General features: G+C 40.3%; 1 protein-coding gene across 1 annotated transcript in view; it reads right to left on the minus strand.

Moving 5' to 3' along the window:
• The window catches only part of ramp1 (receptor activity modifying protein 1), an 86404-nt gene that overhangs the window by 36826 nt on the left and 22281 nt on the right, over window positions 1-27297 (minus strand). The window contains exon 2 of the mRNA XM_074658204.1: window positions 1568-1703. Coding sequence (XP_074514305.1) covers window positions 1568-1703 — 136 coding nt within the window. The remainder of the gene's footprint in view (window positions 1-1567; window positions 1704-27297) is intronic.

Genomic DNA, 27297 nt, shown 5'->3' on the forward strand with positions numbered 1-27297 from the left:
TAATATAGGACCTTTAAAATTTGGCAAATTCTTGTAATCTCATCTGCTGGCTGAGACAAAGCAGCCCCTCCTCCCTCTACCAGCGATACCTGCAGGAGGACAGAGGACAGGAGGGATTGACTGAAACTGACTTTATAAACTTCACTCAGGAATATTATTTATTTTATTGACATCCTAGATTTGTTTGTTAGAAATATTAATAGAAATATTTATTTGTTAGAAATATTTGCTGACTACCAGGTAAGGCTGCACGATTACGGCTAAAATGATAAGCACATTTATTTTAATGTATATTGAGATAACGATTATTCATTGATTTAAGGAACAAAAATATTTATTGCACTTTCACATTTAAATAAAGAGCACTGCTTTCACTTCCATGTTAACTACATTGATACAGTACAGTATACAGTGGAGGCTATTACTCTTCTACTCTGCCCAAGGTTTCTACCTGTTAAAGTGGAGTTTTTTTTTCTTGCCACTGTCGCATAGGAATGCATGCTCATGGGAGATCTCTTGTTGGGTCTCTAGATTATGGTGTACGGTTTAGACCTGCTCTCTATGAGAAGGGCCTTGAGATAACTTCTATTATGATTTGATGCTATATAAAATAAATTGAATTGAACTGCAGCCGCTCTCTCTCAAACACACACACACACACGCACACACACACACACACACACACACACACAAACACACACAGTACACTAGCCGTGGGGGCGGCACGTAATTTGAATTTTACATGACATTGCATGCCACCACCACGTATTGCGCTGTCAAAAGGTCGTAGACATTTCACATATTTCTGTGAAATCACGTTGTTTGGGAAGTGCTTGATTTGATACTCAGCAGAGTTTTCTATGACATTTAAAACTGTCATAGCATAAATACACCACTGTATGCATAAAATCTGAATTTAAAAAAAGTTGACTTTTTTATGCACTTAGAACTGTGGGATCTACATTTGCATTTATCACAGTCCCTGTAACATCCAACGTCACATAGCGCTACTTTGAGAGGGCGCATACACTGAGATGGTGCATATCTTTGCAAATTAATGGCAGGGTTGACGATGTTCTCCAGTATCCACTATCTGTTATATTGGTTGAAATGGTCTTTACCCCCCGACAGCGATCCATTACTGATGAGCTCTGAAAAAGGACCGGAAAGGAGCCGTCATCTGTAGCTGCTGTAATCCTGTAAAAACGTCTACCAATCACTGCCTCGCGGTCTGCTTAGAAAGAATCAATCAGATGCCTCTCTACCTCCCTGCTTATACTCTACCCCTGGTGTGCACCAGCCTGAACTCAAAGCGCGTTGCCGCCGCACGTTTTCTGGAGAATGGAAGAGAAAACTCAGCCCTGCATTATGCTATTATGCTAGCTTTCCAACATCGTCGACCCTATCTTTAAATAAAGTATTGACTAAGTTAATCTTGTAAGCTACAAAATAAAAATCGATACAGTATCAAAAAACATTAAATCACGATCCTCAATATTTCTTACACCCCCTACAGTCGATCATGTTCATTTAATTGCGGGAATTCAAAATCGTGATCGCTACTCACTCGACTGTGTCCTCCCAGCTACACCAGTGACTCTGGTCCAGCTCTTGCATATCCAGTCTGAATTTGGCCAGGCAGAACTCATCGATGGCGTATTCGTAGTGGGGTGTACACCCCAGGACCGACACACACTGAGACACTGTTGAGAAAAGAGGAGGGGGGGGGGGGGGGGGGGATGTGGATCAGTGAAGAGAAAGGGTAAAAGGCAGAAAACCCAACTCGACTAAAAGTTTTTTTTCTGATCATTACACTCCCGCAACAACGTAGTCGGGGGTATATAGCGCTCCACGTGTCCGTCCGTCTGTCCTTCCGTCCGTTCGCGTGTCACACGTTGTTTCCGGAGCAGAACATGGAAACTATTTAACTTAGGAACTTCAAATTTGGTATGATGGTTGACAGTGTGGTCTAGTTGTGCCTTTTGGGTGGTTAGAAGTCTAGGATGCCCAAAATCTTTGAAAGTTTTGAGATTTTTGACCTTATTTTCTTAAGAAAGTACTCCAACCGATTGATCAATTATCAAAATATTAATAGTTGACAACTTATCAATTAATCATTAGTTCCAAAAGGGCAAAACCTTCGGCCCTATACTTTAGTAGGGGTCAAGCAGTGGGCAGGGGTATGTGAGCCATGCTCACTTTTGCCTTGTTTAAAAAATGTAGTGGGATGTGAGTAGCTACTAAGTATTTGCACAATTTATTTGTTCCATTGTCATTTTGTGTAAGTGTGTGTGAGTATGTGTGGGCCTGGTTAAAGCGGAATGAAAGCATAGGAAACCAGTTGGAATTGAAAACAGCTATGACCTTTAAATGTTGTCATCTCTTTTTGGGCCACTGCAAAGTAAGATGTTTCCCCATCTGAGGACACGACACTGAAACAACATCTGCTATCACAGTGTTAGGTATATCAGTGCCTTACAAGACCCTCAAAACAGCATACACACACACACGCGCGCGCGCGCACACACGCACATACGCACACACGCACGCACACACACACACACACACACACACACACACACACACACACACACACACACACACACAGACACACAGTAGAAATTACATGCTGAACATTTACCGTACAGTGAATCCTTTCTGAATATTTTCCACTTTTGTCAATGAGCAAAGAGAGTGCTTATGATGTTGAAAAGGACGCTTTGAACTATTAACTCTGGGACTGTGTGTGCTGGTTAAGAGACAAGGTCAAAAAGACCTAAATGCAGATAAGAAAGGATAAGACAGAATGTGACTGTGATGCCTCATGAAGGTAAAACCACGGTGATAACAATGTTCAGCCATGCAATAGTAATGCACTAATATCTGTTGGAACGTTTCATAAAAATGTTCTAAAACCCATTCTCACTCCCAACTCATCAAATACTAATACACTTGGTCATTGCCCCTCGGCAGTCTGATACCTTTAGTGTCTGTATGAGATGCACCAGGCTTTCAACTACCTCCAATGTAAACCCATCTGCGTCATTAATAGACGGTCAGAGCAACTGACGCTCTACAAAGAGCGAGAAGAGAAAGTCCCTTTAGGGAAGCTGTAAAACAAACACATGTCTTTCACCCTGTATCGTATCTCGTGTGAAACCAGGTCAACGTTGACTTATTTTACCTGAAGTTTCTTACCTACCAAGCGTACTTATCCAACGCCACATAGGCATATGTAAGTTATGTAACAAGCAGACTTATTTTCACCCAAACCACGATAGTTTCCTCAGCCTAACCAAGTACTTTTGTCGCCGACACCTAATCAAGTAAACCTAAAAACTAAGAAACTTATTGAGGTTGACTGTGAAAAAGACACGGTATGCAGTATGCATAACAAATCCTGTAAATATAGGATTATCATGAGGAAGTACTGAATAATTTGCAACAATGCATGCAATGACCTGATACAACTACATTTTATTAATCCTGAACAAGGCATTTCCTTTTATTTATTTATTATTATTACACATGCTTTCATAGGAATTATCTTGCAGGAAGAAGAATTTGAGTTATGTGCAATGACTGATGATCAAAATTCACCCCTCAAATACAACCATATATGTAAAACAAAAAATTTGCATCACTAAATTTGTTGGTTTGGATGGTTCAAATTGATAAACCAAAAATACAACATCATGTCATAACGAATTGATTTTGATGAAAGTAAAAAAAAAATATTGAAATATTGACACATATGTTACATAAATATACTTCACAATTCTATCACATCTAAACTTCCCTCATCATCCTTCTTTTATGACTTCCTAATTCTCCTCTTACTGTTTCCCTGCAGCCTCCGCTTACGTTCAATGCCTCGCCACTTTTGTTCTTGTTTTTCTCCCTTATTCCCACAGCGCTCGCTCCTCTCTCCCTCTCTCGCTTTCTTTAAAACCTGCTGTTTCTCTTGCATCTTTTCTCAGTAATATGCATACATACATCTCTATTCATCCCACCTTTGGTGGACAGATCAGTTTGTCTCTTTGAGTATTTCTCGGTCAATCTGAATCACTAAAGTCATTAGACGTGTATGTTATGGTGCAGAGCTGAAGGGAGATAGAAACAGAGATATAATGGAGGATCCGGCCGGTGTCATTTTGAAGATGTAGAAAGAAAAATGAATAAAATGGAGGTTAAAAAATATAAACAAATTATCTCAGTCTCTAACAGGCTCAGTTACTTCTATCTTATTACATGGCTGTGTTGAATACTCGATTCTGATTGGTCAATCACGGCGTTCTGTGGTCTGTAATTTCAGACCGTTGCTATGTATAACAGACCGTTGCTATGGGCGCAGTTCTGATGTCGGACTCTGGCGGACCGTTTTTGTGTCAAATTATTGATTTCTTCAGTAAGTAGCTGTGTAATAAGCGGGATAATGCACAGCTAGCGGGTCATTGTTATGAAAGAATCCTCAACAGGGTGATGCTGGATCAACAATGACCGGCTCGCTGTACATTGTCCTTTACATATGAAACTTGAAAACCTAGAATCCATTGGTACCATTGGTTATTTTCACCTATACTAAAATGGTGTGTTTGAATATTTCTGCATAATGGGGTCCCTAAACAGTCTTGGAATTACATAAATTGGGTATGACTGTAAAGCTGAGACTCTTGTGGATCCAATGAGCCCAACTGTATTCATGTGTGATGATTGTAGTCCCCATAGCAGCCATTTCATATAGTGAGACAATTTTTTGAAACTTGACCTCACTGTATAAAATGACCTGTGGTGACCTCTAGGATAATCACAGCCTCATGAAACTTTATAGCCACAAACTAAAGACCTAGAGCATTCAGAGGATGGATGGCTTTCCTAGCTAGATTGACAATAAGGGGGTTTCTGAGCAGTTTACACGTCAGAAGCGCTTGCATCCATAGGCCGAAAAATGCAATTCTTGCAGAAATCTCCAAATGTCAAAAGTTTTTTAAACTAAATCACAGCATGGCTTTGACAATTTAGAGTTTAAAGGTCCCTTATTGTATAAAGTGAATTTTCATGTCTTTTATATTATAAAGCAGGTTTAAGTGTTATATAAATACTGTTAAACTATCAAAACGTTCAATATACGGAGAAATACACACAGCCCGTATTCAGAAATTGTGTGTTTGAAACAAGCCGTCAGGATTTCTGTCCATTTGTGATGCCACAAATATAAAATATATAGATCATCACACGGTTTTAAACGTTAACATTCTAAATGTGTTCCAGTTTATTTCCTGGTTGCAGTGTACTGTATGTAAATAACATCAGCTGACAGGAAGTAAACATGGACACACACCGTTGCCTAGCAATGCAATTCCGTTGCAATTCCGTTAAAATGTACTAAAACGGAGCGTTTCAGACAGAGGGTGAATACAGGCATATTCAGGCAGACCGCATGAGGAAAATAAAGTTTTTTTTTAACATTACAGCATGTAAACATGTTCTAGTAGAAACATAAAATACAAGTATGAACCTGAAAATGAGCACAATATGGGACCATTAAAGTCAAATCAGAAAATAATGAGAAATCCGTGTCACTTAGTGAGAAGTTGTATTCCTATTAAAACATTCTAGGCTAGCCTAAGCCCCTGGTTATGTTTCCAATAAAATGCACACAGTGGATATATTGAAAAATTGACACATTGCAAATGTTTATAGATCAACGATAAACACAAATAAAGCCCTGCCTTTTTAGCCAAACATGTTCTTACGAAATGTGGAACATGTGTTGCCACATCCTAAACAGTTTGACTTTTTTTTGCCTGATATCTTGTCACACTTTTTAAATAAACTGCCAGTACCCGATATGGGAAGTCAGCAGCATCATAGCCAAAAGCTTTCCATTAGGTTGTCTTCAAACAAAAACAAAGTGGTTCAGAAAGTGTTGCACCTAACAGAAGATATCTGGTTGTGAGGAAACTGCACATTTTTCTGTCAGTAGTCGAATAGAAAAACACATTTGTGTTACAGAGGAAAAACCCCTGTCTACCTAATCTTTCCTCCTGTAACTTGACAAAAAGTGAAGATGAAATATCTGAGACAAAAATGTTTTTTTTTCCCCCCAACATGACTCTCCTTGTCCCCATCACTTAAACACGTGTCTCTCCCTTGTCAAATTGATGTCATACACCAGACTCCCTTGGCACTCGCGGTGATTGACTCATGATTGACTGAAGATTTTCTCCATTTCCTCCTGCAATATATCGATTTGGAGCTGTAACTAAAAATAATACAGCAAGGCCGCCTTTGAACCTGACATTAACTCAGGGTGCTGCGATGTGTCCTGCTACCTCCTCCTCCCTGAATCCTTGTCTCTGCAAACTTTCATTCAATTAATTCTAATTGGCTCTAATTTGAATCTCTTGCTTTGAGCTTTTTTTTGTGAAATTTTGGAGTGAATCCCATGATACACTGCATGATACTGGGTTGCATAAATTTGATTTAACCCTCTGAGACTTTTTTTAGGAGGGTACAGGGAGTCTTTAGGGGGAGATAGCAGGTCAACAGTAGATGTCACATAGAAGTGGTGTACATCATCTGAAAGCTGGGAACCTGAAGATTAATGTGAGATGCAGCTCAGCACTGTGTGTCAAATTGTTCTAGTCATAAATCAGAAATAAACATGAATTAATTAATTAAAATAAATTGTGAAAGTGTATAAGAGTTTAGAACATTATGATGTATGTATAAGATGGTCATTGCCATGTTCACTTATGTCATAAGTCCTAAGTTGTTGCAGCAATTTTTGGGGTTGATACCATTTGTAACACAGATTTGGTGCTAAATTGAACCATTTTTTACCACTCCAAAATTGATAAATATTATCAATAATGCCTCCAGAATACCACATTAAGACACCAAGACCTTGAGGAACACCATAGAAAAAGCAATGCTGCAATTTGGTATCAAAACTTTTCACATTTGGAGATGTCTGCAAGAATTGCATTTTTTTCTAGTTTGTGGCCATTTCTGACCCACAATAGACCCGTTTTTGACTTTTTTAGGGGAGTACAGGGGGTCTTTAGGGGGAGATAGCAGGTCAGCAGTAGATGTCACATAGAAGTGGTTTACATCATTTGAAAGCTTATTTTTTGGCAATTGAATGGCGAGCACTTCTGTTGTGCAAACTGCTCAGAATCCCTCTTATTGTCAATCTAACTAGGAAAGACATCCATCCTCTGAATGCTCTAGGTCTCTAGTTTGTGGCTGTAAAGTTTCATGAGGTTGTGATTATCCTAGAGGTCACCACAGGTCATTTTATACAGTGAGGTCAAATTTTAAAAATGATCTCAGTACATTGAAATGGCTACTATGGGGACTAACATCATAACACATGAATACAGTTGGGTTCATTGGAGCCACAAGAGTCTCAGCTTTACAGTCATACCCAATTTATGTAATTCCAAGACTGTTTAGGGACCCCAGTATGCAGAAATATTCAAACACACCACTTTAGTATCGGCGAAAATCACACATTTATACTGCATTCAAAAAACTGCATGTTGGGTATGTCTGTGCCAAGATTTAGCCTAACTAAGCTCTAAAACTGAATCTGCTATAGCCTCTGGAAGACCATAAAGTCGGTCGCCCGCGGTCTGTAAACACAAGCATTCTCTTCGTCAACTTGTCTGGTTAAATAATCTACAAGAACAAGAGAATGCACTTGAAGTCGATGGGCATACTTGCTATTGTAAGTAGACAGTGGATGACCTTTGAACTGGCGCATGCTGCCTCCTCTCTCCTCTCTGTGGGGTGTCTCCCAGAATGCACTGCATTCTGTGTACAAGCCCATCCAGCAGCTAGCTTCGGGGGGCTTTGTGTACTTTATCTGTGATTGTGTTGTGTACATATGTAGGATTCCGTGTGTGTGTGTGTGTGTGTGTGTGTGTGAGAGAGATGGTATCGGATCTATTTATAGTATGTTTTGCTCTCTCATCATCATCATCATCCAAGAAGTACACAAAGCTAAACTCAGAGAGAAACTAAACTAAGAGCCTTACAGCAAGACAAACAGAGCTGCATACCCACACTTAATTACTTTATCACATTGCCCTCTTGAACACCTCAAAGCCCACATTTGCATATTCAACATTTTGGGCACATGTACGCCCACGCACACACTCCTATCTGGAAGTCTACTTTGACAGCTGTTGATCTGCTGCTCTACCATCACACTGCGAGCTATTACTTGTAATCATATCTGGAGCTTTTCCAAGAAACAGCGCCTGAGGTTATGTGTGACTGAAAACATGTTGAGATGCTTTGAAATAAACAGAAACAAGCACAAGATGTTAAAAAAACTCAAATTGTAACTGCTGGGAATAAGTATGAAAATATAGGCAAATAGGCTGAGATGGAACACAGATGAATGATTCAGGTACTACACGCGTATTAAAAAGGGAGTACAGAGAGAGCGACGCAGCAGGCGTGCAGCAGATGACGAGACTCAAGGCAGATAACATGAATGAAGGTCTAAATATAGATGAGGCTGGGGAAACGGATGACACTTCACAGCACGTTTTGACTCTGTGGAAATCCTTTTTTCTTTTTGCGTTGTTGAACACTGACTCTCAATCACTTAATGCAAATGGCATCATGTGAGAGCTTTACAAGTTCTTTAAACATTTTTATTAAAGGGACTGTTTGTAACTTCTTACACGTATAAATCAATCCGGGTCGGTGTCCCATGCGCGCTCGCATGTGGCTACGCAGTTCAGACTCAGACTCCAACACAAACTACACGGAAGCACCAAAACCACAAATATCTAGTGAATGTACAGTGGACGTTTGAAATAACTGCTGCAGCTCCTCCAGACCAACAGAGGTTTCCCGTGTCTTGTGAAGTGACGGGGCTCCACAGAGAGAAATGTTATCGTCTCCGACCAAAACTCCGGTGTTTCCCCTGTTCCCTCCGGCCGCGGTCGGGAGGCTGAGGCAGGAAAAGCCAACACTAGGATCAGCATTGATTCATGGAGAGACCTTCGTCTGGTCAGCTAACATTACTGCCAAGCAGCTGAAATATAGAGTGATATTATGCTTTTAGCTGACGTGTGTCGCCTCACTGTTTTGAGAGATGCTCGTTCTTGTCTATGTAGAGCGAGCACAAGCGCGAGCCCGAGCAACAGGGCGCTGACTTTCGTTGACTTAACGGCCACAGGTGTCGCTGTTAACTAGCAATTTATTATTCTTACAAACAGTCCCTTTAAGGTTCAAGCCCCAAACTGGCATTATATGCTATATTATGTCTTTGCTTAATTTGCTGTAAACTGGAACGAGCTACAGACATGCAACTTGGGACCATAACTGGAAATTATGTCCTAATGCTTCACATAAAATATGATCCCAATTGGCCACATGGTGGAGCTATAATTGGCAGTCAAAAAAATAAACATTTTGTAGGGACCCAGCATCTGGCTGGTTTCAAGTGACCTCATGACCTCAGTAACCTGATCCTTGACCACAGGACTCATCTCAGTCCTCATTGGCTACAGTAACATTTCACACCTAGGTGTGAAATTCACACAGAACAAAACCAGAGGAATGTTCTTTGTTCCTTCTCTTTCGTCTCTTTCTTCTCATCTGCTCATCTCTCCTGACGTGTGAGAGGTGAGCTGCTGCGCTCTCTCTGCTCTTCATCTACTCAACCCAGGCTGACCTGGTTGAGGTGAACGGCTCTCAAGTCCAGAACTTGCAAAACAGTTCTGGTTCTGATCAATGGCCTGTTAGGAAACAGCCATTGCAACCAAGGAACCAAACGGCAGACGACGCGAGTGCTCTGCCCTTTCCACCAGCTAACTTCAAGCTATCAAGCAAAGAAGTTAGCACCAAACTAACAGCAAAGACGACCTCTTTGACTTGGAACCACAACTTCAACACATGGAATCACAAACCCTTTTCTTCCATGGATTGGTAACGTACTGGGCCTTAGCATTAGCAATCGCACAGGGCTGAGCAAGACTGTCCAACTTTGATTTCTAGAAAGTACTTGTATTGATTTGGTTTAATGTTATTCATTGAGTTTGACTGTGTTGATTTATCTGTATTTGATTTTTGGGTAACTGGCTTCGCCACATCTGATGTGTTTAGTTTATGCTTCACATAGACAAGGTCTTGCATGCAAACTAACCATCTTTTCTAACCCACTGCATATCTAACACACATAAAGATCACATACAGAAACTGTGAATTAGTTAAACATAAACATACAGCTTCAGATAATCTTAACCCCACACCCCCCCCCTCTCTGTCCTTCTTCTCAGAAGAACAAAGAGGTCATGTGGTGACATGCTGATGGCCATCTTTGATTCCGCCATCTTTGATTCCGCCATCTTTGTAGTTTTACAGTGCCCGCCATCTTGTTTGTAGGCCATACAGACATTTTGAGACAAGAACCCATCTTGTTCCCCCCCCCCTCTCTCTCTCTCTCACACACACTCACACACACACACACACACACACACACACACACACACACACACACACACACACACACACACACACACACACACACTTTGTTTGGTTTGTTTAGTTTAGTTATTTAGTTAGATTAATATTGTTGCACAAGAGTGAATACTGCCAACCTCTGCTATGTCAAGAACTCCGATATCCTTCAACCTTTACTATCTATTTTGGTTATAGTTATTAATTTAATTATTAATCAACGTTCCAAATTGATAGTTTAGCATATATAATGAGACTATATTAACGTTTTGGTCATTGGTCCCTGATTCCAGGGTGGTGCCCCGTTTATTATTAATGTTTATTGATAATCTTTATTAATATTAATAATTATATTATTATTTATTAATTAATTTGCTAATAACCAAAACCTACTTAAGTAGAACCCCTACAATTTTAAGTCTGATTGAGTTGAAATTCAACACAGGTGCAGCTCAATGTGCTCTACAAAAACCCTGAAGTCTACCTGACAGATTTTTCTGACACAATTTTTTTTTACATCCCCCCCTAAAACATATTGTCCAACATCCAATTGCTAACAAAATTTTGTGTGGATCATTATGGACTAAGCTTATCAAAAGTTAATAAAAGCTTGAAGATATTCACCAATGAACTTAAAAAAGGGCGTGGCTCAGGACAACAATAGCCCTAACTCCACAACCATTAGGCCAATCATCATGAAACTTGCAAGTTATGTCCACATAAGTACCTGAAACATACCCTGAAGGTTTCATTCAAATCGATCACTAGGGGGGCGCTACAAATGCAACACATTTGGTCATAATTAATCATCGTCATAAAACCTGTTTGTTATCTTTAATGCAAGAGTCAGAAAGTGTCAAACGTCTGTAAGCTGCAATGCCGGAGGCCAAGCAATCGGCCCGTTCCGAACAGCCACATTTTGACCAGCCACTGTGCTAGTGATCAGAATTGTTAAATTGGTGTTTTTCTGGGCAAAATATGGAATTTACAGACACAGCTGGGGATACTTACCTATTGTTTTTAATCCAATTTCCCCACAAATCACATATTAGGACAGGGACTATGATCTGATTGTCGTTGCAGCATGTATTTGCAATGGAAATAGCTAAATTACAAACCAGAGTAGATACAATCCAGAATGGGAATCAACAGCAATAGCAACTAAGCATGAATAAAAACGTATCTGTTATTCAGTTAAATCAGAAGTTGTTTTTCTCATGAATTTCTAACTTGATCCTCTGCAGCATCCCACGGTAATACACAGCATCAGCGGGTTGGCAGTAAGCAAGCTCCCGAGAGAAAATTGCAAATTTCAATGTACTGCTTGATGATGCCTTGATTAAGCAGATTGGGGGCGTTCAGTCGTGGCCCCTGCAGACAACAGACAGGTCCTCTTTGACAGGCGTATTGAGACTATAGCGTTACGAAGGAGGGACATTTTATTCCCCTCTTGCCCATATCTTGCATTATTTCCCATCTCCATCCTGCGAATTGTCATTGACAACCCTTTCACTGTCACTCCAAATCCCATTCCAATCTTGAGTAATTATTTCCCCTGCCGATTATTACTCAGCTTCTAACTTCAGCACTTCTAATAAGATAGGCCACCATTTAAATATGTTATATAACTTCACCCGCCTGTGATCATTTAGCTCTATTTTGTAAGCCAAATAAGCCAATATAAAACAGCAGCATGTATAATGACTAGATGATAAATGCCTATGATATCTAATTCCTTCTAACTGCTTTCCACGCCCAAGGCTTGGATTTCCAGTTCCATCCTGTTTCCCAACAACACAATGTATCATTACTCCCATCCTACGTGTTATTGTAAGTGTTATTACATTCTCTCCCCAATGCCAATGTCACTGGTCTCTGTTGGAGACTGACCTCCCATGTCAGCCACAGAGCTTTTTTATCAGTTCTGGGAATACAGTAAGTCCTCGCGTCATTAAATAATTAAAGCAACATGTCCATCTCCATGCTCTTAGCTGTAACAGATGTCTTCGGACTGAAGTTTCGGACTGTCATTTGTCGACATTCCAAGCATGAAGCACATCTTTGTTCCTAAACGGGCTGGTGTCACACACCGTTCGTAGCTATACCTACAAAAAGTAATGCGCTGTAATTCGTATATATATCCCACAAAATCATTTTGTATCGAATCCACATAATCGTGAACTAGGAAGTATGAAGAGTGACAAACGCAGCAGTAGGGGTGGATGGTGCAGGTTCAAGAACACCGGACATTCACACAGGTAACCCAGTCGCCAGGAAATTCGTTGATATTGGACATTTCTGCAAACCATGGATACGTCCAATGGCGACGTTTCTGAACCAAAAATACGTTACATATCAGCCTTGTATCACGCTTGCAGAAACGCAATCCCACGTGGTTAACGTTGTGAAACGATTGGTTAGGCTTAGGCAACAAAACTACTTGGTTAAGGTTAAAAAAAGATCATGGTTTGTGTTCAAATAATGACGTAACAACATAACGTAATGTAACAACCGTAACAAATCCACTATAGTTAGGAAAGAACTACATGGCTGGGCTTAAAATGACGACGCTAGTACAGTGAAAATGACGCTAAACGTTGTGAACATGCAACACGAAGGAACAGCTGATTGTAACGTGATGTATGGGACATGAACAGTGGTCTCCTGGATAAAAGCCTTGTGTTGGTTGGACCAATCCACCTCCCACCTGCCCAGTGTGTCTCTTTTCGCTCTTTAAACTACATCACTTGCTCCGACCGAATGCAGAAACCCTGGCGGTATCCTTGGTTTGCAGAAATGTCCAATGCCAACATTTATTCCTGGCAACTGGGCTGACCCAGGAGGCTGCTGTTCACCTCCCGTATGGAACCAGAAGTCAATGTTGATTCATTTGTCACATAACTGACATACTTAAGTAACGCCATTTCTGCAGTTATTTTAACCAAAACTAAGTTTTTCTCCTAAACCTAACTAAGTAGTTTTGTTGCCTAAACCTAACCAAGTTGTTTCCTGTGAAGATGGAAGTTTATTTTGAAAAGACCGTATGCATATAACAAGCGGAAGTTGACACATGTTGCCGGACATTCGTAGGAGAATGCATGAAAAATTAGGAATAACTTTACGTATGATATACGAACTGTTGTATGAGGATACGTTGCCCTAAAACCTTGCATTGTGGATTATTCTGTGTGGTTGCATTGTATAGTTTTCATCATCCAACAAATTTGCAAACTCTGGTATTCTGTTTTTATTACAACTTGGATTTATTGCAACTCGTTGTAATATTTATTACAACCTTTTTCCACCATAATTTCTATCTATTATGTTAACATTCTACTCACAAAGTTAATGGCTGGAATCTGGGACAAGGGTGACACGTACTGTTAACATACACTGCGCTGACAAAACGATAAATCCCCTGGTTCGCCAGACTTATTTGAAAGAAAAAGCAAAGGTGATCGGTGAAGTTATCATCCAAACTGTCCAATGTAAAAAGACTCTTGATGGAAAGCTACCACCTGCAAGACATGGGTCACAGAGACGGAGATAGCCGAAGGTGTCAGTCGACTATTTTCCGGTAGCCTTGCTGCAGCTTGACAGACTTCATACGCTTGATGACAGAATCTAACGTTATACCTTTCTTGAATATTCATGCAAACGAACCCCTTCATTATCAATTTAGCTTTAGTAAATGCTCTACAGATGGACTAAACTGCCTCATAAATAATGAACTCTCCCTGTGTATGGTCTGCAGCAGCTGTTCTGGCATCAGATTCACTGAGGACAGACGGTTGAGTCAGTCTCAGAGTGTCTGTTGAGTCATGGATGATCCAGCCTCCTGAAATTGTTCACACATTGCAGCCTATGACTCCTTCCAGTTTGAAAGTGACAAACAGACAACAGAGGCAGGCAGATGTTTTCTGTCAAAGGCTAAGACTAATTAGGCAGCCGGCTATCTGACGCTCACGAATGAAGCGGCATCCTCTGCCGCCCGCTATCGCTCACTGTCGTCATTTCCTCACAGATGACTCATCTTCATTTTTGGCTTTTAATCTGAATTATTTTTGACCACCGCTGCCCTATCGCCTGGTATAACATCAAAACACCCACTTCCTTGACTTTTAAACCGTTTTTAGTCATGAATCATCACAGAGTAGTAGAGGAGAAATAGAAAAAGAGAGAGTTGTGTTTCTCTTCCCACCAATCTGACAGCTCAATTTAGATTCTGTAAAGTTACACAGGTTTTATGCATCTTTTTTTAAAACCCACACATTTCAGCTCTTCCTGTGCAAACTTTGTCTATTTGATGTTCACACTGAGGAAAGTTTGGGTGATTCTTTCTAGCACTTTGCATCTTAGTGTTTCCAATTGGTACACCAGAAAATGTTCCCATTTTTATGCATTGTGAATTCTGTGAGGTCAACCACCAGCAGCTTAATATACACTTTAAAGATGAGCAACTCTTCCCTCTTGTACCAAATGTACTACTTGGTTAGTGGCATAATGCTACTTGTGTTTGTATTTATATAGAACAGCAGCTTTCTGCTTCTCTTGATACTGTCCCTGCTGCAGGTCAACCTTTCTTTAAGGTTTAGAAAATTAAATTTTTGGTGTAAATCAAGAGGGCTGTTGGTCCAATAACTGAAGCATCTTTGTTAACAAGTTGCCCACTTAAAGATTCAGTAGGCAGAGTGTTTTGGGCATCATTGGGCAACCTTTTAGCATAGTAATTCAAGTGTTCTGAGAGAAAACTAGACTCCAGCGCCTCCTCATGGCTCTGTTTTCAGGCTTTAAAAAATCTAGCCTGTGACGGGTCACAGGTCATTTCAGAGAGAGAGCGTTCCTATTGGCTGGTGGGCGGTGCTTGGTATTTCCTCGACAGGGCACACCAAGTCCTTATTTTTTGTTCATGCTGGTTTAAAAATAAATACGACATCAAGTTGTGTCAATCATGTGCCAAACTTTTAAAAATAAATCCAATCAATGCGATTTTTGCATCTGTCAAAAGCAAAAAGAGGGTTGTTTGACCCCTCAGATTCGCCGCCCGTGCAAACGTCCTCATCCAAAATGGCATCTGATAAACAGTCAGTGGTCTCTCAGCACAAAGTAATTTACGATTGAGAAATAAAAGAATAGAGAGATTGCAAATTTTCAGAAAAAGCGCATCGGACTCAGTGCGCAAGGTTTCTGTTCGAAACGATTTTTATTGGATGACAGATTTAAAAACGAAAAATACCTACTTGGTGTGCAAAGACCTTAAGTTGTAACAATAGAATCTTAACATCTATCTCCGGGCTGGTAGTTTAAAACCCCTGCTGTAATATTTATAATTATATATATGTATATATATATATATTAAAATAATTGTACACCAACAAGTGTTAATGATTTTCACAATGTCAACTCACTGGCCAGTGATTCTCTAATTGCAGGTCTCATTGTACTGATAATAACTAAATATAAAGTGAGTTATTAGTGTCCAACTATTATCAAAGTGGTCATCCAATAATTTTCTGTTAATGGATTAATCAATTAATCAGCTAATTACTTCAGCACTGCTGTAGAATTAGTGGTCAGGTCACTGAACCCTGACCCTGATTGATTCATTCTATCTCATTTGTTCTCTAGGAACACCTTTTCTCTCTACTTTTATCATTTATGTCTTTTTGTTCTCTCACTGTCTTCATCTCTCCTCACGAGTAGAGCTTAATGAATCAGCAGAATGTAATGTTCCTTTGAATGTCTGAGTAAAATGGGTATCCTTCACTTGTGGCATGTTCCCTCAGAATGATTGTGCACTTAGGAAGCACAGATACCTTTTTTCCTCCTCCACTTCTTGATAAAATGTCCTGCAGTCTACCTGTTTAGTGCAAGCTATGAAAAGAGAAGTACTCTATGAACATGCGCTTACAAAAACCCGACCACGTGCCTGATGAAAGAACCAAGGTTTTGGTCTGTGGGTTAGTAAATTCATTACTGTGTCCCCTGTAAAAAAAAAGTTTACTCCATTGCTCCAAATTAGAAGTGACAAATATACGAAGTGATAGCAACACAGCATTACCTAAAGAAAAGAAAGAAAAGTGGAACAGCTCAGCAGCTAAATCATTTTAAGTGATGTGTAATCAAAGTCTGACTTCTTTGTGTCAGCGATCGGTTAAATATGAACTGTTTTAACTACTTTTCATGTTTCCATATGGTGTAAAGCCATCATGGGAAATAATGTAGCTTATTGCTAAAAATCTTCCACAAATAAACCGGTTAACATCCTCTACGTAAGGGATAATGTACAGCGAGCCAGTTAAACAGTAGTTGCGAAATAAACTCCGGCAAGGTGATGCAGGTGGACCCCGATGCAAAGCCCGGAAGGAGTTTCTTTCAAAACAATGACCAGCTTGCTACGTTATCCCACTCATTACACGGCTACTTTCTTAAAGTGGGAGTAGGCAGAATGTTTTTGGCATCATTGGGCAAAAAATTCCATAATAACCTTTCAGCATATTGTAATTGTTCTGAGAGATAACTCGACTTCTGCTCCTCCTCATTGCTCTGTTTTCAGGCTTTAAAAAATCTAGCTCGTGACGGGAGACTTTGGCCAATCACAGGTCATTTCAGAGAGAGAGCGTTCCTATTGGCTGTCCATTCAACGGAGGCAGCTGTCAATTGCTTGCAAACTCCGATCAAACGGTCAAACTAGGCAGCGCTGATCAAATATGAATCAATATTCTGTTACTGTAATGCCTATTTCTCTCCTCAAATGTTGTCAAAGACATCTTGTAGTGTACTGTTTAGCTGTAAAAGGAGAAAGTTTGTGGGTATAGGGAATGAGTCCTTACCCCAAGTGAAGGAGTTCAAGTACCTCGGGGTCCTTTACGGGTGAGGGGACCATGGAACGTGAGATTGGCCGGAGAATCGGAGCAGCGAGGGCGATATTGCATTCGCTTTACCGCAACGTTGCGACAAAAAGAGAGCTGAGTCGGAAAGCAAAGCTCTCGATCTACCGGTCGATCTTCGTTCCTACTCTCACCTATGGTCACGAGGGCTGGGTGATGACCGAAAGAACTAGATCGCGGGTACAAGCGGCCGAAATGGGTTTTCTCAGGAGGGTGGCTGGCGTCTCCCTTAGAAATAGGGTGAGGAGCTCAGTCATCCGTGAGGGACTCGGAGTAGAACTGCTATTCCTTTTGCGTTGAAAGAAGCCAGCTGAGGTGGTTCGGTCATCTGGTAAGGAAGTATGCCCCCCTGGGCGCCTCCCTAGGGAGGTGTTCCAAGCACGACCAGCTGGGAGGAGGCCACGGGGAAGACCCAGGACTAGGTGGAGAGATTATATCTCCACACTGGCCTGGGAACGCCTCGGAATCCCCCAGTTAGAGCTGGGTAATGTGGCCCGGGAAAGGGAAGTTTGGGATCCCCTGCTGGAGCTGTTGCCCCCGCGACATGACCCCGGATAACTGGTTGAAGATGAAGTGAAGAAGACAAAGTTTCTCCGGCTGGTGGGTGGTGAGCCACTCATCCTCTCTCTCTGTCTAGCGAGCTGTGCATGTCTTATAAATTAGCGGAAAGGAACGCCAGCAGTAGCAGTGCATCAGCTGCCATCATTACATCGCGTTACGGTTTTACCTCTGTGGCGCTGTCACTCACACTCCCATACACACAAATGAATACTTTCCTCCACCTCTGCTGTCTGTCCTAATCAGACAGCTGGAGACCCAGGGGGTGAATTTCACTTAGAACTAACAACATCCCTGAAAGTATTCACGTAATTAAATAGACAGACAGAGAGAGCGATAGAGGAAAGATTTCCCCCCAAAGAAACCTCAAAATGAGCAATTTATCCCCTTAATCTTTCAGTTCTTGTCTAACTTTATTGCAACCGTCCACAACACACGCACGCACGTGCACACACACACACACACACACACACACACACACACACACACACACACACACACACACACACACAATTCTCTATGCATGTTACAGCTAGTAGAGATGGCCGTGAAGCTTAAGCCTCTCTCGCCCTCCCAGGTGCTCTTAGTGTTATTATTAAAGCCCAGAGCATGCTTCACTGCAATGTGTCATTGGCCCTTGAAAGGCAGCAGGTATAAATAAGCCCCTGAATTTGAATACATCCTGGAGCTACGTGGTTGGGCTCAAGATCAGTAGAGACATACAAACACACACACACAGGGGCTACAAAAAAGTGGGAGCATCAGTTGGTGCAGTGGCTAAAGGTGACACCAGACCTTTTCTCTGACTGCCAGTGACCGATATACCAGACCCCTCAAACATCAGATTGCAGCCCGTTCTCATTCCCAGAGTGTCAAATACCAACGCTTTGTCACGGCCGTCGACATTCGATACCACCGCACAAGGCACCCTTTAGCACCGGTATGTGACGCAGCGGGCTTTCCATTAACTACAATGTAAACCCATCCATGTCAACAGAAAACGCTCAGGGAAAGTGCTGTGGTGACATAGTTTAACCATAGACTGTATATAAGAAGTGGACGTAATCACTGTGACATCATCCATTGGTTTGTGGAATGCCATTTTGAAGCCTCAAGCTCGGTATTTTGGCCGTCGCCATCTTGGTATTTGGCCGTCGCCATCTTGGTATTTGTAGTCACCATATTGGTTTTTGGCCGTCGCCATCTTGGTTTTTGGCCGTCGCCTTCTTGGTATTTGACCTTCACCATCTTGGTATTTGGCCGTCGCCATTTTGGTACTTAGCCGTCGCCATCTTGGTTTTTGGCCGTCGCCATCTTGGTTTTTGGCCGTCGACATCTTGGTTTTTTTGCAACCTGAAGTGACCCGAGTGCATGGAGTTAAGTACAACCAAACTATAAAAAAAATAAAACTGTTTTAAATGATCAAAATGTTACAATGAACTTTCATGAACTGAAAACACACTGTGAAAGGGTTAAAGTTATGAGAAGAAAACACGGACAACTTGGTCTCCACTTAATCCTGAGGGAATTATCTGGCTCTTTAGCCGCTAAATTCTCCACTATGTTCACCCAACCTGGTCTCACTCCCAATTTCGTCAAATGCCGCCAATTGGGCAGTGCCTCCTGGCATCGGAAACCGACCCACGGAGGTATTCTTTATCGACAGTATGTGAAGAACCGGGCTTTAAAATGACCCCAATGTAAACCCATGCACCACGGTGTTATCCGGCGGTCGGAGCTGTCCACACAGGGCAGGCGGAAGGAAGGGGTGGTGGATTGGTCAAACACACACAAGACTTTCAACCTGGAGACCGGTGTTCGTGACAAAAATCTGCTCCATGGTAATATAGCACTGGGATTGTTCCGAAGATATACTGTAACAGGAAGTAAGAAAACTGTGCTCAGCGTCTTCCACTAGCAGCTGTGTTTTTAGAGTGAGTAGAAAAAAAATCAAAGTGACCTCAACTGCCTACCGAATACCGAGGAAAGAAAAAAAAACTTGTGACAAAATATCCTGCTGATGTGCATTTTATGGGACTTAAAACACCAGAATCTGCTGTTGCTGCTGCCTGTTTCACATTTCCCATATTTGTTTCCTCCAGAACTGTACTGCTCAGGGAAATCTTTTTTTTTTGTTATCTACCTAATTATCTCACCTTGTGTAAACCAGGCAGCTATAGCTAGTACTGGCAAACAAACTGCATCCAGTAATTCGCTACCCTGTGATGTAACTCCTCTTTCAATGTGCCCACTGCTCCGATGTCAAGGTGTACATTACGTGTGAGAAATGGGACAGGGCTTCAGGGGAAATATTAAGTCAGTGCACGACATAATGTAAAACCTCTCTTACCACAAATGCTACCTCTGAGTTGTCTTTAATTGTTTAGTGAAGGGATGCTGTCTAAACAAGTTACTGTATTTCAAGATAGGGTGAGATGTCAGTGTATGGTTTAAACATAACTGTTCTGGAAGCTGGTTCCTTGCAGGGTATATAGAAAAAATTTAAACCATATATAAAATGCGAGAATCAACTAAAAAACAATGTATAGACAGATACAAAAATAAACCCTCTCAATCATCACTTTTGCCCCACTAGAAGTGTGCGGCGGTGTCTGTATCTGCAGAGACCCTGCAGCCCTCTGCCTGTATTTTCTCTTTTCTTCTTATTTTGCTTTATTCTGGACGCTTTTGGGCATCAGCAAAGTAACTTTGTGCCCCACGTGGGGGGTGTAACCCCTAGCCAATAACAGCGTGCAGGGTGTGCAACATGTTCAGGTCATGTTGTGGAGGTGTGGTCAATTTGAATGCGGAGTGTTTACAAACAGGAGCCGACAACGGTTACAGATTATACCTTTAAGTATTTTTTTAAGAACTAGTGGATTTACAGATGTGGTTGTAGGCTACTATATGCAAATTAACAAAAACAGGACAGAAGAATTGACATTTTTTGTACTTGTCATTTGTTACACAAATAATAAAGATAAACACTAAGCTAATGCTAAGCTAACCGGCTGCTGGTTTCAGCAACATGTTTGTATCAATCTTCTCATCTAAATCTCTGCAAGAGAGCCAATAAGCTTGTTTCCCTACACGTCAAACTTTAAGTGGCGTTAGACAGATGTAGAATTTTCATAAATGTTTCACAGACAACTCAAATTAATTTGAAGCCAAGTTATGTCGCAGCTTCAGGCACTCAGAGGAGAAAACGCTACATTAAGCTTAACACAAAAACTCACTACCAGGCGTTTAGGCACATTACAGTCATGGAAATGATGACATACATTCTGAATCACAACCATGTAGCTCTCAGCAGCGACAATGAAAAAGATTGGAGAGGAAGAGGGAAATGAGAGGAGCCTATTCTTACACATCATAATTATATCTTTCTTCTATATGAGAGGAGATGACAATTATAGTATCTGTAATGCAAGTAAAGAGCAGCTTGAAGTGTGATATAGCGAGGCAATTAAGATAATAATGTCCGACTCTGCTGAAGACATACTGCGTGTATAATGTTCCTTGATTTGTATCGATAAAGTTGTGTAATTATTTCCACAGTTTATCTCTTCATAAAAAAGGTAACCTGCTGAAACACTTGTTTAAATTAAATATTCAAGACTATTATTCAACATATCCTCATACAACATACAAGGTATTCCTCATTTTTTTTTAAGCGTTTTCTACGAATGTCCAGCAATTGTGTCAATTTCTGCTCGATATATGCATACAGTATTTTCAAAACAAAAGCCAGGAGTCTGGCCTGAAATTCTTGGTGGACAAAAAATAAAGGGTGCAAATATGATGATGCATTGCTTGAATAATATGATCATATCTGTGTTTGTAAATGTCTTTGAAAGGTTGATATGAAATGAATGCACACACACACAGGGGGAAAACCAGTAGAAATAACTGGACCTTGTCTGCCCAAAATAATCACAAAAATGTGTTGATAATCATCCTGAAGGTGTATATATATAGAGTTGTAGATGACTGTAGTGGTGGTACGAGTGGCATGAAGGGGTTTCAGTCTGTAGGCTGAGAGCTCTGCATCACTGTTTTGAAAAGTGTGAAAAGTGCTGACTTAGATTTATTTGTATTCATTCTAGTTAATATCTGGCTGTATCTTCCTTACTGTGGGACTAATAGGTCCTCCTGTACTTATCTAACCATATTAAATGCCCTGCATTAGAGGCACAATCATAGATGATTGCATGGCTTCCTTCATATCAGCACTATCTGGGAGTAAATGAGATTTTTATCACAGGGATTAGGCTGTAGGGATTGTTAGATATCCGATGTAAGAACACTTTAATTGCATTTATAATTGATTTGGTATTAAATAAAGATGGAAGAGAGAGAGAGACTGCTGCAGTTTAATTGGTTTGACAAATATCTCTGCAGAGTGGCACGTCCCTCTAGAACAATAAGTATGTCAAAGACAGATGGAGCTATAAAGAACATATACAGCAAGGCTAGCTGAAACTAGCCCAATTAATCCTCTCTCTCTCTCTCTCTCTCTCTTTCTATTTACTTATCTCTTGTCTACTTTGTCTCCAGTGAAACAGTAAAGATACATCACAGAGAGGGTTCATCATCACATCATCATCATCACAGAGGAAGAACAGTGCCGTATGTCTAACAAAAGTTCAAAATAAACTGAAGCACCGAAAATAAATCACTTAACAGTGACAAAGCTTCAAACAGCATGTTCGTTGGTGGCTCTTTTCTCCTTTGAACCACAAAAAAGGGGGTCATTTCCACTGGGGATTTGAGAGGGCTTTTCAAAGTCCTATTTTTGTCCTCCTCACTTTTATGATTCCATGAGGATTTTCTTGTTAAAGTCATTTTACTTGTCCTGCCACTGTTGTCCCGGATGAGAGAAGATCTGAGTTGATAAAACGGTTGATACATTCATCTGAGCCGCCTCCAGTTATTAGCATGCGATCAAAGCAGTGGGAGCAGTAGGGTGCCTTTAAACTGCCCTGTTTCTGCTTCTCGGGCTACATACTGGCTGCCCTGGTCTGCCTCATTGGTGGTCGCGTCTAGAAGATAACCTGCTAATTGGACGGAGACGGCAGAAAAACATGCTTTATTCACCTAAGATAAAGGCTCATCTAAAAAAAAAAAAAAAGCTATATCCATTTAAGTGTACGCTATGTTTTAAATATTTTCCCTGCTTTATCTTGCCGTCAGACAGCCCTTTCCTTCTTCTTTGCGACGGGGAACTGAACTGAAAGTGAAACTTATCCATGCACTCTCCAAAGCCGGCAGGCTCAGATGACAAAAACAGTATACAGATACGTTTCACTTTCAGTTCAGTATCAGAAAATATTCAAAATATAGCGTACATATATATATTTTTTGGTGAGCCTTTCTTTTAGGTGGCTTAAATACATTTTTCTACTGTCCCTGTCCACAGCACTGTATTGCTTTGCTCTGGTGTCGGTGCTCCTGTCTGTTTCTCCAAGCAGGGGGCACGCCGACCATCATCTATTGTAGGTAATACACCTACTATGGATAAATACCTCATACAACCTCATCTACTGTATCCCTTTAACCATCTCACGGAAATTTCACAATTTGCTGGTTACCTTCTAGAAACAACCCTTATTGGTGGATTGTTGGGGTTGGATGCAGCCTGAAAGAAACAGACAGTATTCAGGTCTCCTTAGAATAACTATCAACTTTGTTTTTCAGGTAAAGAATTGAATCAATGTACATTTATATATATATGTGTATATATATGTATATATATACACATATATATATATATATACACAGTATATATATAATTGAATATGGATCAAAGATGAGACAGTGAAGCCCTGAGCTTTTAGTAAAGATGCAAATTATATTATCAGCTGTATGTGCAGAAAGTATAATAAGACAACAATCAGCTTAAAGTCTAACTTCTTTTCTTAGTTCGTGAAATCCACTTAGCTATCTTGTCCTACTGCGCTCCTGAAAATGTTTTTTAATCATTTTGGGTTGACGACGAGAACTTGGCAGTCAAAACTGTAAAAGAGTCCGTCAAAAAATATCTCAAATGTCTCCCTTTAGACACTGTGGACACCTGCAAGCAGTAACTCAAGACCCACTTGCTCAGACTTTTCTTTCTTTCTTTCTTTCTTTCTTTTTTTATCATTATTTTATTATGAAACACTTTGTGACGTCTGCTCTTGACAAGCAATATAAACTTTACTTATTTATTTGCAGCTGACAATCATTACGTCTTCTTTCTCGCTGTCAGTTTCACACACAAACACACACACAGTCTGTAATTAATATGTTTGTAGACACATTGCATGGGTTCAGTGTCCATTCCCTCCCTTTGATAGAAACCTCATGCGAACACACAGACGCACAGGTTTGAAAACATGTTTCTCACACTTCTTAAATGATATAATGTTGACTGAAGTCGGTGTTTGTCTCTGCTTTGACTCACATTTATGAAACACTGCAAATAGACACACCCACCCTGATAGACACATATACCACACACCACACCATACACTGACAATTACTGAAGAGGCGGTGCGTGTGTGCATGTGTGTTATGCCTGCCACATCTGTCTCTTTCAAGTTGATTCCCATCCATCACCAGCTGATCATTATAGCGAGCAGAGCTTTCAGCACAGATAGGTCTGCCCTGACCGGGTCTCTCTGGTAATAGCATACAATTAGCGTAGATAAAAAGGCACACAACAATAGGATGAGCTGCTGCAACACCACTGGAGGCATTATCTACAAAGACCAGAGTGCAGATAACTGTGATATATGCAACTCTATTTTTTCAAAGAATAATGGAGACATATTTTCATCTTTGCACCAATTGTCCATGTTAAAGTCGAGCATTTTACGTACTCACATATATACATACAGTCAGCTTTACTCTACAGAGCAGTTGCATAAGAAGTTGTCAAAGCCATAGCGCTAATAAATAATTCCTCTAACTGTAGAGTCGTCATGTGCAATTCAGGTATAAAATAAGTAGGGCTGTCAATCGATTAAAATATTTAATCGCGATTAATCACATGATTGTCCATAGTTAATCGGGATTAATCTCATATTAATTGCACATTTTTATCTGTTCAAAATGTACCTTAAAGGGAGATTTGTCAAGTATTTAATACTCTTATCAACATGGGAGTGGACAAATATTCTGCTTTATGCAAATGTATGTAAATATTTATTATTAAAAATCAATTAACAACCCAAAACAATTACAAATATTGTCCAGCAACTCTCACAGGTACTGCATTTAGCATAATATGCTCAAATCATAACATGGCAAACTGCAGCCCAACAGGAAACAACAGCTGTCAGTGTGTCAGTGTGCTGACTTGACTATGACTTGCCCCAAACTACATGTGATTATCATAAAGTGGGCATGTCTGTAAAGGGGAGACTCGTGGGTACCCATAGAACCCATTTAAATTCACATATCTGGAGGTCAGAGGTCAAGGGACCCCTTTGAAAATGGCCATGCCAGTTTTCCCTCGATACAATTTTGTGCAACTTTGGAGCATTATTTAACCTCCTTTGCAACAAGCTAGTATAATTAAGCAACTAAATTCCATACGTTTTCTAGTTTCCTATGATGCCAGTATCTTCAGCTCCAGCTTTGAACCCGCTACAACCTAAAAATCCCAAGTTGTAACGCGTTAAAGAAATTAGTGGCGTTAAAACAAATTTGCGTTGACGAGTTATTATCACGTTAACTTTGACAGTCCTAAAACTTAGTTAATAAAATAAGGAAGGGGAAATATGGAAATGTTTTGTCGGTTTCCGAGATTTGTGATCCAACATAAACAACATTCCCCCCCCAAAAAAGAATGAGATTCCAATCTAAAAAAGATGCTCTTGAGCTGTAATTTTAAAAGAAAAAGGTTCTGAGAAGCATGAGAAAACATGTGCTGAAACACATCAGCCCCCAAGCTGAGGGAAGCATCCTTATACGCTCTTCATTATGTTGACGAGAGCAGAAGCTAGTTCCCGGAAATCTGGCACAAAAAGCGTCAAGAGACCACTTGAACTCCGTGTTCTGGGTTGTAGCTTTCTCAGAAATGTGTTTTGTTGCATCCTAATTATCAGTATCTCAGTAACGTATCTTTTTGTGGTAGCAGTAGTGAGAGCAAATTTCTCCCTAAACATGTGACTATATATATATATATATATATATACACATGTGACAAATTAAAGGAAAAACATGAATACATGAGCGGAGAAACACAACAAATACAGCTGCTTTCATACAGGTCACTAGAGCTCACTGAATGGTTTGATGTGTATGGAAATGATGTGACACATGCTCTATGGCCTTCGCACTCATGATCTCAAACTGAACACATACAGTAGGAGATGTTTGACCGGCATGACCTCTCCACCGTCATCATCCAAACACCAAAGGAGGGAATATCTTTAGATGGTGTTCAGCCCTCCAGTAGAGTTCTATAGCAACTTGTAAGATCTATGCCAGGGAGTACTGAAGCTGGAGGCTTGTGGTGGCCCAATACCTTATTAAGAAGACACTTGATGTTGTTTTTAGCCACACTAAAGTAACGTGGTTCTGATTTATATCTTACCAACTATTGATGAATGGCCATAACATTTTGTACAGACATGATGACAGGAGGAAAGTTAATATTAATGGATTTTGTTACTCCTTATTATCATTCTTTTTCTTACTTCTATTTGGAGGATAATCATGCTCTGAGTTTTGAAACTACACTTCCCACACTGCTTTGGGGGATGTAAACAGGAAGTAAGATGTCCCCATGGATTCAGTGACTTATGTTCTGGGCTACTTTTAAGAAAATATATATCATTTCTTTTGCCTACATTTGTTTACATTTTGGCATTTGGCACCTTTAGAAGTATGCCAAATCATATTTAAAGGTCTTATTGTTAACATTGTTAAAAAAAAAAAAAAAAAAATACATACTTTTAGAGAGGTGCAGAATAAAAGTATTGCTTTTTCTAAAAGAAAAAAATATTATGTTTGTGAATTAATCATTTTTAAAATGTTGGCGTTACTGATTCAACAAAAACAAAAACAAAAGCATTTTAATTTTTTAATGCTCTTGCCTATATGAGATATAAAGGACCAATATGTAATACACTTACTGTAATACATCATAAAATGACCATGATATGTCAATGCAAGCAATGAGCAGAGAGATGACCTCTGACCTCTAGATATGTGAATGTAAATGGGTTCTATGGGTACCCACGAGTCTCCCCTTTACAGACATGCCCACTTTATGATAATCACATAGAGTTTGGGGCAAGTCATAGTCAAGTCAGCACACTGACACACTGACAGCTGTTGTTGCCTGTTGGGCTGCAGTTTGACATGTTATGAT

Source organism: Sebastes fasciatus, chromosome 14 (assembly GCF_043250625.1).
Source record: "Sebastes fasciatus isolate fSebFas1 chromosome 14, fSebFas1.pri, whole genome shotgun sequence".
In the NCBI taxonomy this organism is placed as follows: Eukaryota; Metazoa; Chordata; class Actinopteri; order Perciformes; family Sebastidae; genus Sebastes; species Sebastes fasciatus.